The 17,351-nt window shown below is 44.2% G+C and overlaps 1 protein-coding gene across 1 annotated transcript in view; it reads left to right on the forward strand.

The window, feature by feature from the left end:
- LOC137433382 (voltage-dependent T-type calcium channel subunit alpha-1H-like) overlaps positions 1–14,674 on the forward strand; it is a gene marked incomplete at its 3' end in the record, with an annotated part of 532,188 nt that extends 517,514 nt beyond the window's left edge. Inside the window, exons 29-32 of the mRNA XM_068125712.2 lie at positions 2,483–2,553; positions 12,461–12,539; positions 13,412–13,533; positions 14,441–14,674. Coding sequence (XP_067981813.2) covers positions 2,483–2,553; positions 12,461–12,539; positions 13,412–13,533; positions 14,441–14,674 — 506 coding nt within the window. The remainder of the gene's footprint in view (positions 1–2,482; positions 2,554–12,460; positions 12,540–13,411; positions 13,534–14,440) is intronic.
- Positions 14,675–17,351: the final 2,677 nt, after the last annotated feature.

The following is a 17,351-nucleotide window of genomic DNA, read 5'->3' on the forward strand; positions in this document are numbered from 1 at the left end:
AGTTACAGGTGTAGTGATACACCACAGCACGGGGACAAGAGTTACAGGTGAAAGGGGAACGGTCTCAGTGGCTTTTGAAAAGCTCAGAGCCAGAAATGGGAGAGACCATGAAGTGGCATTAAAACTGTATATGCAGGTGTCTTTTTAGATCAATTAATTAAAATACTGATTAACTCTTGTTGATGGTTCAACTGTTTACATGGACTACAGCAAACCACAAGGGCATGTGCCTCCCTATATATACTCGTTTGTCCTTTGAGCGTCTGGTCTGTATCGTTTTAATGATAGTGTCTTGTCTAATTATTTTAATAAACCACATTTTAACTATAAGAGACGTCTTCCCATCTTTTGGCTTCCGCATGTTGTGCCACAAAGTTTGGCCTCGGATTGGAGCGATCCTTGGGGTTTTGTAAATAGTAATGTATAGTTAACTGACCACAGTGTGAATTTGGTAAACTTGCCGATTTTCAGGAGTAGCAAAAACGGGTGATGTTAGTCAGACCCATCGACGCGATAATATTATTTAGGATTTTCAAACGTTTGAAGTAAAACCTGACAGTGGCAAACCAGGAAATATGGGTGAGTATGACTACATGAGGTCAGCTGATGTAGCTGGTGACCTCTGCTGCTATTGAGCACGGGTGAAGGATCACTTTGCGTGGTATGCCAGCCGAATATAACATACACTACATGACCAAAAGTATACGGACACCCCTTCTAATTAGTGGATCTGGCTATTTCAGCCACACCCATTGCTGACAGGTATATATAATCAAGCACACAGCCATGAAATCTCCATAGACGAACATTGGCAGTATAATGGGCCGTACTGAATAGTTCAGTGACTTTCAACGTGGCACCGTCATAGGATGCCACCTTTCCAACAAGTCAGTTCATCAAATTTCTGCCCCGCTAGTGCGGCCCCGGTCAACAGTAAGTGCTGTTAATGTGAAGTGGAAACGTCTAGGAGCAACAACAGCTCAGCCGTGAAGTGCTAGGCCACACAAGCTCACCGAATGGGACCGCCGAGTGCTGAAGCGCGTAGCGCATAAAAATCGTCTGTCCTCGGTTGCAACACCCACTACCAAGTTTAAAACTGCCTCTGGAAGCAACGTCAGCACAACAACTGTTCGTCGGGAACTTCATGAAATGGGTTTCCATGGCTGAGCAGCCGCACACAAGCCTAAGATCACCATGCGCAATGCCAAGCGTTGGGTGGAGTGGTGTAATGCTTGCCGCCATTGGACTCTGGAGCAGTGGAAACACGTTCTCTGGAGTGATGAATCATGCTTCACCCTCTGGCAGTCCGACGGACAAACCTGGGTTTGGCGGATGCCAGGATAATGCTACCTGCCCGAATGCATAGTGCCAACTGGAAAGTTTGGTGTTGGAGGAATAATGGTCTGGGCTGTTTTTCATGGTTTGGGCTAGGCCCCTTAGTTCCAGTGAAGGGAAATCTTAACGCTACAGCATACAATGACATTCTAGAGTCTAGACGATTGTGTGCTTCCAACTTTGCGGCAACAGTTTGGGGAAGGCCCTTTCCTGTTTCAGTATTTCAATGTCCCCATGCACAAAGCGAGGTCCATACAGAAATGGTTTGTCGAGATCTGTGTGGAAGTACTTGACTGGCCTGCACAGAGACCTGACCTCAACCCCATCGAACACCTTTGGGATGAATTGGAACGCCAACTGTGAGCCATGCCTAATCACCCAACATCAGTACCCGACCTCACAAATGCTCTTGTGGCTGAATGGAAGCAAATCCCCACAGCAATGTTCTAACATCTAGTGGAAAGCCTTCGCAGAAGAGTGGAGACCGTTATAGCAGCAAAGGGGGGACCGATTCCGTATTATTGCCCTTGATTTTGGAATGAGATGTGTGATGTTCGGGTGTCCACATACTTTTGGTTACGTAGTGTATCTCTAAATCCACATTGAAGACGAGATTTAGGGGAATGAGGCAGGGGTTTGGTGCAGAGGCGGCCAACAAGCGGGGTTCTAAACGCAGTGTGAACAAGGTGTAAAGGTTCCCACAGTGTGCAGACAAATTCCATCCTTGAAAGCATACAGTTGTATTTCACGTGCTCATACTAGTTTGTATAATAGTTGATAATCCAATTCACTTGGTTGAGCTCGTTTGTATCATACTTGATAAATGTTGGCGTCGCAAATACAAAACTATAGTCACGTGCACAGTAAACCTCCCCCATCCTCTGTAAGAATATTCCTCAATATGGAAAACCTTCTTTGTATGGAGGTTAACTAATATAGTAATATATGAACCCATTTACCTCAACTCACTGTATATGTGCACTTGAGGACGTGTGCATCCTGTAAGGAGGCATTTTCAATCAGCATCCTGGTGTTGACAGTTTAATTAATTAACATTTGACAAATAGCCTTTCCTTGCATTGATATATATGTTTGCTTTTTTGTGAGAGCTACTGTGACTTGTTTGTGGTACCTTCCATGATTGCAGTGTTAAAGCTGCTGAAGACAGCGACGGGTATGAGGGCACTCCTTGACGTGGTCGTGCAGGCTCTTCCTCAGGTAGCACCCTCTTCCTCTGATTTGATATTTGTAACTTTAGATATCTTCCTGATACTGACTTTTGTTGTTCTGGCCTGGTTTTTTTGTTACTCCTTTCTTCCATTTTTGGAACTACCTTTCAGAGGTCATTACATCTCTCTGTATATATATATATTATATATATCTCTTTCTCTTTCTCTTTCTCTCTCTCTCTCTCTCTCTCTCCCTCTCCTTCTCCCTCTCTCTCTCTTTCCCTTTCCCTTTCCCTTTCCCTTTCCCATTCCCTTCCCCTTTCCCTTTCCCATTCCCTTTCCCTTCCCCTTTCCCTTTCCCTTTCCCTTTCCCTTTCCCTTTCCCTATCCCTTTCCCTTTTCCTTTCCCTTTTCCTTTCCCTTTCCTATTCCCTTTCCCTTTCCCTTTCCCTTTCCCTTTCCCTTTCCCTTTCCCTTTCCCTTCCCTTTCCCTATCCCTTTCCCATTCCCTTTCCCTTTCCCTTCCCTTTCCCTTTCCCCTTTTCCTTTCCCTATCCCTATCTCTATCTCTATCTCTATTTATCTTTCTCACTCTCTTCCCTCTGGGTCTTTAAACAAGCAGTTCACCTTGTATAGTATCATCCCCCATTAATCTCCTCAATATTTTCTAGCTGAATGACCCTATCCACCCATCCCTCTTTCTTTCAGGTTACTGTTTCATCCCATTCTCTCTCCCTTCTTTACCTTACTTCTTGTGTCCAACTGTCGCTCCATTGTTTCTACATTGCCTTTTTATCCCCTGCCTCACTCTTCCATGAAAGCCAGGTGTTGGCTTTACGGTTAGGGTGCTGGTTTGGGATTCTAGGGTCCTGAGTTTGAATCCCGGTCGACCATTTAATTATCACCAGGTGGGGTTGACTCAGCCTGTCATCCTTCCGAGGTTGGCGAAATGAGTACCAACTTACTGTGATGAATGAGCCAATCGAGTGTCCTGCGTCGGAGTGGCGACCCGACCAGGATTGTGCCCAATAGCCAAGAAACTGCTTCGTCAGCCATATGCATATGAAGATGCAGGAGTGGTCATCATCATCATCGTCATCATCACTCTTCCATGAGCCGAGAAGTTCTATAAAAAAAACAATAAAAACAGAGTGCCAGATAGGGTTTCTTTGCAAATGCACCAGATTGACTAAAATATACATGGAAAATGAACACAAAATAGGAACCCAGACCAACTTTCTATGAGTCTATGAAAGGGCATGGAAAGACTATTTCAAGTAATTATCTTCCTATTATCAGCATTAATTACTAGCGATATAGATGCAAAAAAACCTTAAAAGTGCTAGACGAACTTCATATCCTATGAAAAGAGCCAGCCGCAGCCTGGGAATCCTCCATCAATCCAAGTATTTCCTTGGGATATCAGACATACTCAGTGGACAAGGCGATGCAAAAAAACCTTAAAAGTGCTAGACTCAGTGGACAAGGCGATGCAAAAAAACCTTAAAAGTGCTAGACGAACTTCATATCCTATGAAAAGAGCCAGCCGCAGCCTGGGAATCCTCCATCAATCCAAGTATTTCCTTGGGATATCAGACATACTCAGTGGACAAGGCCAAGGTCTGCAGCCCAATGGAGTAGTTACTCCCGCTAGGGAGTGTCCGTCTGTGTTCATTCGATCGTGTCCGTCTGTGTGTGTGTGTGTGTGTGTGTGTGTGTGTGTGTGTGTGTGTGTGTGTGTGTGTGTGTGTGTGTGTGTGTGTGTGTGTGTGTGTGTGTGTATGTGTGTTTGTATGTTCATGTGTTCGTGTGTTTGTGAACAAGATATCTGGAAAATTTCTGAACGGATTTGGATGAAAGTTGGTGGGATGATTGCCCTTGGGATAATGAAGAATTGATTAGTTTTTGGTGAAGCTCAGGATATTATTCCGGATCCAGGAATTTTTTGAAGGATTTTTTACCATTGGAAGATAGGGCTCAGCAGTGGCCACCCACGGCGGGAGTATGCGCTCTACTGAGTGGCGTTCTAGTTCACTCTGATATAGGCTGGCACCCCAGCATCACAGTTGTCTCTCTTGGATGCTGTAGAATTTTGCAACTCTCAAAATTCTTGGAATCTCCTGTGATGAGGTTAAAGCACAAGGCCTGTTGCGTTCACATCACATACAGAACAGTGGTCTCTAGTTTGTAGACACCTCTTCTCAAATATTGCTCCCAATGCTATCTCAGTCGCCCGATCCTCCGTATATGTACGAGAGGATGCACAATGCACATGCTCCTCCAGTAACATGCTCCTCCAGTAACCTCATCTTGGTTAAACTTCCAACCAGACTGACTGGACACCTCAATTGTTTTATTCTTCATTTCTCCTCTCTGTGAAGCCACCTTCCAGAGACTGTTCTGTCTCTCTCTTCCCTCCAGGGCTTCAAAGAAGCGGTGCCCCACCATATCGTGTCATTCCTAATTCTAACCCAAGATCTTTATTACCATCATTAACCTTTCTTAACCCAACCAACTTACTTGCTAGTTTTGGTATAGCCTCCCCTCCCTCTTTCCTCTTTCTTATTCTGTTCATTCATTCCGCTATGTTTGTTCAACTGTCAGATCGACCTTGCTCTTCCATTAAGGTTATTTGGGAAGGAATTTGATTTTTTTTTCTCTCCATGATTCTGATGATAAGTCAGGATCCTTTACATCCATCAACGAACGCTTGCAGATGGGACACCCAGTTTAACATCCACCTAGTGGATGGCACACTTTGTGATACAAAACTTTCCTTGTGAAGCACAAATCCCACAAGCTTACTGTATATTCAGGTCAGGAATCAAATCCAGAATAGATAGTTCAAAGGGAAATGCACTATCTTTGCACCGTCCTATCAGCCTACATCCGTATATCTGAATATGCAGATTAAGCTTTAGTGTTTTGGATTGCCTTGCATATTATTCTCAAGTCTGTTATCATTTTTTTTTTTTTTTTTTTTTTTTTTTTGTATACAAGGTCGAGGCTCGTGAAAGAGCGAACATTAATCACACAGAAAGACAAACCGACACATAAAACATATAACATAGGGAGCGGTAGACAAGATGGGGAGAGAGGGGGAAGGACACAAACACAACATTTGAGAGCAGTGACCGAGAGACATGGAGACATCGAGAGATCTGAGAGAGGGCGAGTGCTTGGGGGGGGGGGAGGGCGTGGGAAGGGGGCGGTGGGAGAGGTATAAAACATATGGACACTGCCAGGACTTCCAGGAAAGAAGTTGGAATTTCAAACAAGGTGGATCTGGGGTGAATTAGCGGGGGTAGAAAAGATCAAGGTTTTGGATGGGGGAAGATAAGAGATGGTGGTGAACAGCTGTTTTAAAGACCTGGAGGGAGGAGTGGGATTGAAGGGAGTGAGGGAGTTTGTTCCAGAGGCGGGAGAAAAGAGGAATGAAAGAGTGAAGGTGAGCAGAGAGCCGAGATTTCGGCAGTTTAACCATCAGAGGGTTGCTGGCAGATCTTGTGCGACCTGTAGGAATATTTGGGGGACAGAGCACAGAGAGAGCTGGGGGTGCAAGGCCGGAGAGGAGTCGGTAGAAGACAGAAAGACCACCTACCTGCCTGCGGTGAGTGAGTGAAAGGCCCTCAGAGATAGCTTCATCGCGGGAGATTCCAATAATTCTGAAAGCTTTGGTTTCAACAGCGTGAAGCCGAGCTAGGTGTGAGGCAGGAGCACCGGCCCATAGGGGAGAACAGTATTCCATTGAGCTGCGGATGAAAGCCTTGTATGTGGTGAGGAGCTCAGGTGTGCCGAGGAAGGACTTCGCACGACGGAGGATGCCCAGTCGGCGACTGGCTTTGGAGGCCAGCTTGGAAATGTGGTTTTCCCAAGAAAGATCATGGCAGATAGTGAGACCCAAAATCTTGAGCGACAGAACTTCTTGGAGAGGATTGTTGAGAAAGTAGATGGGAGGGTTGTCCAGTCGATCTTTTCGGAGAGACATAGTAAGAGTGTGAGATTTGTCAGGATTGAAAGACATGTTCCACTTGTTTGACCAGTCTGTGATTTTGTCCAGGTCTTCAGAGAGTGAGGAGGCAGCAGACTGCCGATCTGAGGGAAGAGGAATGGAGCGGCAGAGAGTGGAGTCATCAGCAAAGAGATAGAGAGGATTTTCGAGAGAGTCAGAGAGATCATTGATGAAGACCAGAAAAAGCACGGGGCCCAGAACACTGCCTTGGGGAACTCCAGCCTGAACAGGAAGAGGAGATGAGAGAAACCCATTCAGGGCCACACGTTGACGATGACTAGAGAGGAAGTCCGCCAGCCATGCGTGGAGATTTCCATGGATACCAAAGGAGGAGAGTTTGGTGAGCAGAGCGGGGTGCCAGACCGTGTCGAAGGCACGTGATATGTCGAGGGAGACAGCTCTAATTTCCTGTTTGGCATTGAGGACCTCCATCCATTGTTGAGACAGCAGAAGCAGCATGTCCAGAGTAGAGTGACCTGGTCTGAAACCAAATTGATGATCAGAGATCAAGCCATTGGAGAAGAGGAAAGATTTCATATCCGAAGCAATGATGGATTCCATGACTTTGCTGATAATTGGGAGAAGGCTGATTGGTCTGTAGTTGCTAGGATCTGTTTTTGCACCTTTTTTGTGCAAAGCGGTGATGTTGGCTGATTTCCAAGCAGATGGCAGTTGACCTTGAGCAAAAGAGAGGGTGAAGAGAACAGAGAGAGGGTGAGACAGAGCAGCAGAGCAGGATTTTAGGACCCGTGGGCTGATGCCGTCGGGTCCAGTTGCAGAATCAGAGTCGAGGGTTGACAGAAACTTTTCCACCTTGTCAGGAGGAAAGGACACGGAGTCCAGGAGCAGCAGGGTACGACTGGGTAAGGTGGGTACAGAGAGGGATGGGTTTGGGACACAAGATTTAGAGGCAAACACAGAGTTGAGGCATTCAGCTTTTTCACGTGCGGAGTCAGCTGTGTAGCCGTTTGAGGTAAGGGAGGGGATGGAGGGGGAACAAACACCAGAAACGGATTTGACCAGACGCCACCAGGATTTGGAAGAGGGAGACAGATAAGTGAGTTCGGTCTTGAGAATGGAGAGATATTGTTTCCTAGCTCTCCTGAGGGTGGACACACACTTGTTTCGGGCTTTGTGAAAGGAAATGAGATTTCCTTCCGTTGGATTTGCTTTCCAGGAGACGAAGGCAAGTTGTTTCTGGGCAACAGCCTCACCACAAGATTCCGTGTACCATGGACGGGAGGAAGGGTATGACAACTGAAGACGAGATGGGATAAATCTGTGCATGAGAGAGAGCAATTTACTTTGGAAGAATTCCCAGGATGAGTTGATGTCAGAGGTGGTAGAGATGGGAGACCAGTCCAGATGATTGATGGCTGCTTGAAGACCGTGCCAGTTGGCCTGAGTGAAATGCCAGACTCGTCGACGCTGAGCAGGCTCCCTGAGGATGGTCAGAGAGATGTCCACTTTAACAAGGACATGATCAGATGATCCGATCGGAGCAGAAGAAGAGCAGCAGACATTTTAAGGGAAGTTAGTCATAACCAAGTCCAGAAGAGAAGATGTTCCGTTGACTGAGATCCGGGTCGGGAAATTGACAGATTGTGTCAGTCCCAGTGAGTCGCAGAAGTCCTTTGCTGAGGAGCCATGGCTGGTGAGAGAGGTACCCACACCCAGCCAACTGGCATGATGACAGTTGAAATCACCACATATGAGGAAGAGAGAGTTGGGATGAGTAGATAGAAGTTGGTCCATATCATCAGACAGCGAGATGTAGATTGAGTCATCACTGTTTGGTGGACGGTACAACACACATATGAACAAGAGGTGGGAGCGAAGGGGAAGCCGTAGCCAGAGGTATTCCTGGGGGTGAGGTGGAGAGAGTGCAGTGCAGGGCGAGTGAGGAAGAGAGTTTTTGATAAAGATAGCAACCCCGCCTCCAGGACGAGGCTCAGGTCTATCATACCGGAGGAGGGAGTAGCCCGGGAGAGATACTATGGAATCAGAGACATCATAAAGGAGGAAAGTTTCTGTTAAGCAGATCACGTCTGGTTTGACAGAAGCAACCTGTATGGAGAGATCAGTTAAGTTTGAACGAAGGCCCCGGATGTTTGAGGTCCATACCGTTAATGAAGAGGAAGGGGGAGCATCAGATACAGAACAGGGGGGAGGAGGGGTAGGGTAAGATGTGGAAGAGGTGGAAGAGGTAGGGAGAGCTGTTGAAGGTGTGTCAGAGATTTCAGAATAGCTCGGAGAAAGGGAAGGATGGGGCGGACAAAAGGTTTGATGGTGATTGGGTGAGCCACAATGAGGTGTTATTTGAGGAGGGGGAAGAGCGAGGCAGAAGGTTGGGGGAGATGGAGGTGAGAGTTTGAAGGGGGAAGAAGCGGGGAGGACGCTTTGAGGAGGGGGAGTGAGAGGGGGGAAATTGAGAAGCAATGAGGGTGGGGAGATTTGAAGGGGAGGGGTGAGGGGGGAGTTTGGGAGGGAAGGGGCAAGGGGAGGGATTTGAAAGGGATGGGATATGGGGGAGATTTGGAGGGGAGGGGTGAGGCAGGAGTCTAGGAGGGGAGGGGCGAGGGGGCGTCTTGGTGGGGAGGGGTGAGGGGGTAGTTTAGGAGGGAGGGGGCAAGGGGGGAGATTTGAAAGGGATGGGTGATGGGGAAGATTTGGAGGGGAGGGGTGATGGGGAAGATTTGGAGGGGAGGGGTTATGGGGAAGATTTGGAGGGGAGGGGTGAGATTGGATTTTTGAAAGTGTACGATTTATGGGAAACGAACATTTATTGCAAAATGAGTTTCTTGTGACCTTCGAGTTAAAAATACGTTTAAGGACGCTGGATGGAGGATGGAGTGCAGGAGAGTTTAGGGAATGTAGAAAAAAGGCACTATAGGAGATGGATATTTTTTTTGGGATGAATTGATTTGGTGAGCAAGTCGAAAGCAGCCTTTTAAAGAAGAAGAAGAAAATGAAGAAGAAAAATGAAAATGAAAATGAAAATGAAGAAAATGAAAATGAAAAGAAAATGAAGAAGAAGAAGAAAATATTTCCACATATCTAGCAAATAACTCATCCGTTATTGCCAATTGTTATGATGTATATGGTGTATTTAGGTCTGACATGTAATACAGGCTTCCTCCAGGTGGCGCTATAAAAAAAAACACCTTTAGAGGCCATTTTTTCCCCGCAAGCGGGGGTTGGCCTTTTTCGGGGACCGTGGTTGTTGTTGTTTTTCGGTCCCCTTTTTGAAGCAATGTTTTACGGCCGGATGCCCTTCCTGCCGCCAACCCTTTTTGTCGCCTTTTACGACAAGCAGGGAATTACCAGTGAACTAGTACTCAATTAGCCGACCTCGGAAGGATGACAGGCTGAGTCAACCCCCCTGGCGTTAATTCAGCGATCGACCCGGGACTCGAACCCAGGATCCTAGTATCCTAAGCCGGCACCCTAGCCGCTAGCCCAACACCAGGGATTGGCGCTATACAATACATATTTACATAGAGATAATATGGGACATTCAAAATGATGTAATCTGCCCCCAAAATGCTCAATATGCATACGCAAACACCCTAGAGGCCTAGAAATAACGATCTTCGGGGCATGTGAACTGCTATTGTGCGTGTGAGGTAAGGATTGTTACCTAAAATGGCTCCGAAAGCTTCTAAAAGAAGATGACAATACTTGGAAAAGTACCTGAAAAAATGGATATGCAATATTTACATAGAGAATATCTCAAAATATTTATATCTCAAAAAATCAAAAATAAGCACAACTAATGATTTGATGGTGTGGAGGGAAAATCAGGGGTCAAAGGTTCATTTAATCATTTTATTAAAAATATATATTGACAGCGCAAAAAAACCTGGCTCTGCACCAAATCTGCACCAACTCCACACCAAATCATAATGTGCACATCATTGATAGGAGAGACGAGTCATGCTCCCTGCCCGACATCATAGCTCGCTCCACTGACAGTCTCAAAAATCAGTCCTTATATACCTTCATGTCCTCAAACAGGGGGAAGGGATATCTGCATTGCTGCCTGAACCTGAGGGCAGCAAGTTGCTTGATACAATGGAAGTCTGTTTCACCGCATGTTTGCAAGGAAAGATATGCAGATTGTAAAACAATAATCAGAGTGAATAAATGAATGAATGAGCGTTTTAAGGCCATTTTTCCCCGCTAGAGCGGGGGTTAGCCTTGCGGGCCCCATGACGATCATGGTTCCCTGTTTGAGGCAATGTTTTTTTTATGGCCGGATGCCCTTCCTGACGCCAACCCTTGGTCGCCTCTTACGATGCGCAGGGATACGGTGTACCTATTCTAAACCGGGGTACACACCGGGATCATTCATCCCAGCAAGCTGGTACTCAATTTGCCGACCTCGGAAGGATGACAGGCTGAGTCAACCCCCCTGGCATTAATTCAGCGATCGACCGGGATTCGAACCCAGGATCCCAAGCCGGCACCCTAACCGCTAAGCCAACACCAGGCTCCAGGCAATCAGAGTGAGGTTGCATTTCAAGTTAATTAACCTTCAAAAGTTAACAATGGTCGATTTGACCTCTAGATGAGTCACAGAGGGTGTGCAAGCCTTTGCAAATAGTTGGTATTGTCTGAAATGCAGATTAGATCAATAGGACATGTAGATTACCAGATACCATTCGTAATGTCAGACATTCTTGTGCCAACCATGTCCCAAAGCACAATATGTTACATGGTACAAATTAATCATATTATGTAACATCGTACAGATTAATTCATCATTGGGAATACATAATCCCAACGCTATATTTCAAAGCACCATATATCTAACTATATCACCCTTATTCATAAATAAATAATTACAGTACCTTTATTAAAAACTACACGAAATTGATTTACCAATGCTTGTTTTGTAAGGAAACATGACTATGTTTGATAGGTTTCATATGTCATGTTATGAAACATGACAAGAGGTGGTCTAACATTGCCTCCGTAAGAGTTACTCTATCCAGAGAAATGAATTTAAAACGAGAAATTCAGTCAGAATGCCAGCGATGATTCGCCTACTCTCTCTCCTTCTCAGAAAACACCGTAGAATAATTGTTTTGCTTATAATTTCTCCCACAATGGAGATTGCCATATTTGGCTTGGGTGCTTCTGAATATCGATGGGAAAGTCATAAATGGGGTTTGTGAATGCAGAGGGTAGGTTTAAAATCACTTTTTAAAATTAAGATTTTACTATTAATCATGTTGGCAGGGGCAGGGGGGGGGGGGCTGTTATAGACATATTGTTTTTCTAGTTCTGGCACCACAAGACAAATTATATTTGATTTGCTTATATTGCTCAGAGTGTGTGTGTGTGTGTGTGTGTGTGTGTGTGTGTGTGTGTGTGTGTGTGTGTGTGTGTGTGGTGTGTGTGCGCGCGCGCGCCGCTGCTGCTGCTTGCTTGTATTAACGGCAAATGGGAGGAACTTGACACCTCCCATCCATGGATAATTCTTGTATTTCCTATATTTCAATGAGTCTATTTGCATCCAGGAACACAACAATTGCAGTCAACCATTTTGAAATATGACATTTTTGTTTAAATGCTGAAAATTATGTTTAAATTACAGATTTCGCGTGAGCAATGGTAGGTTAAAAGTGCCTTGCGAGCAGAACCGAGTCGCTGAAAACCACATACAGCGCATGCGCAAAAGGCCGTGTTATTGTTCGTACGCCATTTTGAAAGTCCCTAACCCCACCCTGAATCCCCAGCACTATGAAATTATTTTTTCACCTAGCACCCTCCCATAAACACCCCAAGTACAGCCACCAATTTTCAACTCATTGCGTCCAGCGTTTCAAGAGTGCATAGAAGTCAAACAAGCAAAGAAACAGACAAACACTACAAGTTATATACAGTATAACACTATTCCGATAATATGATTATCATTTTATGGTGGTGTTTGTATCAGGTGGGAAACCTTGGACTACTTTTTCTTCTTCTCTTCTTCATCTATGCGGCGCTGGGTGTGGAGCTCTTTGGAGGGCTGAGTAAGCATTTTATATTTGATTTATTTTGTGAATGGAAAACATTTGCATCAATGAGCGCAAAAAAAGGTCACCTTTGGGAACACAACGGTGATTTTTATTAATTTGACCTGCATTTGGTAAAGTTTTGTTATATTCATCAGGTAGACACTAACATGACTGATCCCAGATTCCATCTCTTTCTTGAAATATGCACTTAGTTAACATGGAGTATTGTAGAGGAGAGGTCGGAGGGGTTTGAGGTTGGTGTATAGACAGCATATGCAAATGTAGATAAGAAACACCAAAATGCTGTTTTTTTGTATACAGGATCGAGGCTCGTGAAAGAGCTAACATTTATCACACAAAAAATCAAACAGAAACACACAAAGTATATAATAAGGGGAGCGGTAGACAAGATGGGGAGAGAAGGGGAAGCACACAAACACAACATTTGAGAGCAGGGACATCAGGAGATCTGTGGGAGGGAGAGGGCTTGGGAGGAGGAGGCATGGGAATGGGGGGAGGGGGATGGGAGAAGTATAAAACACAAGGACACTGAAAGGACTTCCAGGAAAGAAGTTGGTATTTCAAAAAAGTGGATCTGGGGTGAAATTAGCGGGGGTAGAAAAGATCAAGGTTTTGGATGGGGGAAGATAAGAGATGGTGGTGAACAGCTGTTTAAAAGACCTGGAGGGAGGAGTGGGATTGAAGAGAGAAGGGAGTTTGTTCCAGAGGCGGGAGAATAGAGGAATGAAGGAGTGAAAGTGAACAGAGAGCCGAGATTTGTTGCATATTGCTGTTGGGTCTAAAAGAGGATATTGAGATTAAATTGCATATTACTCCTGTAGTTATTTCTTGCGAAACACTTGGGTTGTGAATTTACATTCTTACAGCCTGCAGCAGTGAGTACCCCTGCGAGGGGCTTAGTCGACATGCTACGTTTGAGAATTTTGGGATGGCCTTGCTCACTCTATTTCGAGTTTCAACCGGAGACAACTGGAATGGAATTATGAAGGTATGGCTCACTTTTATATATTTAAAGTCTTGTATTATTCACGCGGAAGAAACTGTACTGACTCCGATAAATCATGTAACCCTTTGCCACTATCTGATAATTGGCATCCAAGGCCATTTAATATGACCTTTTTACATTTTTTATTATTTATTTTTTTGTATACAAGATCGAGGCTCGTGTAAGAGGTAATATCAATCACAATAAAAACAAACGGACACACAAAACATACAATAAAGGGAGCGGGAGATAAGATGGGGAGAGAGAGGTAAGCACACAAGTACAACAGCAGAGAAGAGGGACATCGGAAGATCTGTGGGAGGAAGAGGGCTTGGGGGGAGGAAGCATGGGAAGGCGGGGGTGGGGGGGGGGGGAGGGAGGGAGGTATAAAACACATGGACACTACTAGAAAGAAGCCGGTATTTCAAAAAAAGTGGATCTGGGGTGAATTAACTGGGGTAGAAAAGATCAAGGTTTTGGATGGGGGAAGATAAGAGATGGTGGTGAACAGCTGTTTTGAAGATCTGGAGGGAGGAGTGGGATTGAAGAGAGTGAGGGAGTTTGTTCCAGAGGCGATTCCAGGGAGTTTGTTCCAGAGGCGATTCCAGGGAGTTTGTTCCAGAGACCTGCACGAATTCATGGAGATACGTGTTGTCTGCTTATGTGTACGGATGATACAGCTGGGAGAAGCTGTTGCCGATGACCTGCTGACACTCCTATGTTGAAACTCAAACTTGAATTAAAAATCTATTTAATCTCTGAGATATGCAGCCTTCGAGATAAATTATAGTAAATACAAATTTATTTCTGGTGATGAAATATGGTGATAAAAAATAAAGACAAATCTTGATCTCCACTTCCATCTCTCTTTCTCTGCACCCATCTCCTTTTCCTTCTCCCTCTCCCCCAGGATACTCTTCGGGAATGTTCTACCCTGGATCGGCATTGCATCAGCTACCTCCCACTCATCTCCCCAATCTATTTTGTCACATTCGTACTCACAGCTCAATTTGTTCTTGTTAACGTGGTTGTGGCTGTTCTGATGAAGCATTTGGAGGAGAGCTCCGAGGAGGCGAGGGAAGAAGAGGAGGAGGAAGCGGCAGCAGGGAGGATGTCGGGAGCCGTGGCCGCTTTGGGTGAGCTCTCCTTGTCCACATGCGTTCCCTTTGGTCCTGCCTTCGCACACAATCCCGGGACCATCCATGGCTCCATTGCACGAGGCCGGTGGCCAATGGGTCCCTCAAGCCCTCGGCCAAGTCGTAAAGAAGTTGCAGAGAAAACACGTCCCAGCTCGGAGCAGGAACAGGAGGTTGCTCATGTGGAGGTGTGTGCATTTGTTGAAAGAAAATGTAGTATAAAGTCATAAACTAAATGAAGATTGTGACCAGCAGTGCAATTTCCCACTGATTCACCTTTTCATTTTAGTTTTAGAAACATGGTTATCAGGTTCATGATAAATAAATTGAATGGGCATACAAAGACACACACATCCTTCTTTTATAAATATCCCTCACAACAATTATAATCACTTATTGAACAGCAGTGTTGATCCCCAATAGCATTATATTAAGTTTCAAAGGAAGTTCTAAATGTTGCTCATACTACAAAACCCTTTAAATACTTAACTTGGTTATTTTAATTGCACACCTCAAAATATGTTTACAGTGCTCTCCGTAAGTATTGGAACAGTGAAGTCAAATTTCTTATTTTTGCTATATACTCAAAAAAATTGGACTTGAGATCAAAAGATGAATATGAGGTAAGAGTACAGAAGGTCAGGTTTTATTTATTGGTATTTCTATGCAAATATGTTTTACCATTGTAGAACAATAACACTTTTTATGTTCAGTCCCCCCAATTTTGGTAAGCATACGTATTGGAACAGATGAACTTAAAGTGAAGTAAAATAGTTTAATAGTTAGTATTTGGTTGTATATCCCTTGCATGTAATAACTGCATCGAGCCTGTGACCCAACGACATCACCAAACCCTCGGTATCTTCCTTTGAGATTCTTTGCCAAGCCTTTGCTGCAGCCCTTTTCAGTTGTTGTTTGTTTTGGTGGGTTTCTGACTTTAGTCTCCTCTTCAGCAAGTGAAATGCTGCTCCATTGGATTTAAATCGAGAGACTGACTTGGCCAGTCTAAAACTTTCCACTCTTTTCTCTGATTAACTCCTTCCTTAGGTTGGCAGTGTGTTTTGGGTCATTGTCTTGCTGCATGTTGAAGCGCCGCCCAATACGTTTGGAGACATTTTCTTGTACATAGGCAACCAAAATGCTTCTGTACACTTCCAAATTCATTCTGCTGTTTACATCATTAGTTGCATCATCAATAAAGATGAGTCGGCGAGTTCCAGGTTCAGCCATGCAAGCCCAAGCCATGACACTACCTCCCCCGTGCTTCACAGATGAGCTAGTATGCTTTGGATCACATGCAGTTCCACACGTTCTCCACACTTTCACCTTTCCTTTGCTTTGGTAAAGGTTTATCTTGGTCTCATCTGTCCATAAAACGTTGTTCCAGAACCGTACTGGCTCACCTCTATGCATCTTAGCAAATTCTAATCTAGCCTTTCTATTTTTGTTGCTCATGAGAGGTTTGCATCTTGCGATGTAACCTTTGTAATTCTTCTGTCGAAGTCTTCTGCAAATGATAGACTGCGATACTTACAAGCATGCTCTCTGGAGGTTGTTAGTGATGTCTAAAAAGCTAAAACTAAGACTAGGCATTCACAGCTATTTTATGTGTGAACGATCAATGCAACAAGAAACACCTGAGTAACAAGAAACACCTGTCAGTCATCTATTCCAATATTTATATTTACCTAAAATGGTGGGGACTGAACATAAAAGGTGCTATTGTTCTACAATGGTAAAACATATATCATACTAAAATACGCAATTTCATTTTTGTCTGTCTGTCTGTCTTTCCTTAGATATTTATCTTGCCTCATATTCCTCTTTTGATCTCAATGCTGTCTGTCTGTCTGACTGATTTTTTGACTGCCATACATTTGATCATTGCTTATCCAATCACACCCAAACTTGACAGGGAGACTCAGGGTCACATGATGGAGGTTGTAGTGGTATAACTTCTACCTCCACCCCAAGGTAGTTTTCCCTGCCAATGGGATATGTTTTCAGATGTATATCCATGTTAAGATAGCTTTATTGTGGCATTTTCCCAAGGCTGCTACTAATAACAAAAGTAACACAAAATGACATCATCATTAACATATGTTACTCCCCAAGGAGAGTTCTTTACAATGAGCCATGTCTCAATTTTTTCTATGCAGTGCTTTCGGCGATATAGAGGTGCAAAGTTTTTCAGTTTTTCAAAGATGGTGCCCATACCACGTGATGTATGACGTCATAATGATCATTTAAAAATTTTTGCAGGAGGAGGTGCACCTATGGTGAAAATTTATTGTCAATCGGACCAACGGTTGCAGAGAAAATCATATTTATTCTGTGCAGACAAACAGACAGACAAACAATAGACAGAGAAACAAATAGACAGACAAACAAACGGACAGAAAAACAAACGGACTCAAATGCAATACCCTCTCCTTTGGCGAGGGTAATAATAAGGCTAATGATAATAGGGTAATATTAATCATGTTACAAAGCAATATTAATCCCAAAAAATTTTCACATAGCTTTATTATGAGAATGTGGTAAAGTCTAATTAATATAATTTGGTCAAAAGGTCAACGTCACATAAAATCATTAATTTTCATCCAATTGACCTGAAATTTTGAATATTTGCATATCGGGTCACTGAATTGGTTCACCAATCAAAAGCTAGAAGCCGACTGTTTT

This window comes from Myxine glutinosa, chromosome 10, assembly GCF_964187855.1.
Source record: "Myxine glutinosa chromosome 10, kmMyxGlut1.1, whole genome shotgun sequence".
Lineage (NCBI taxonomy): Eukaryota > Metazoa > Chordata > Myxini > Myxiniformes > Myxinidae > Myxine > Myxine glutinosa.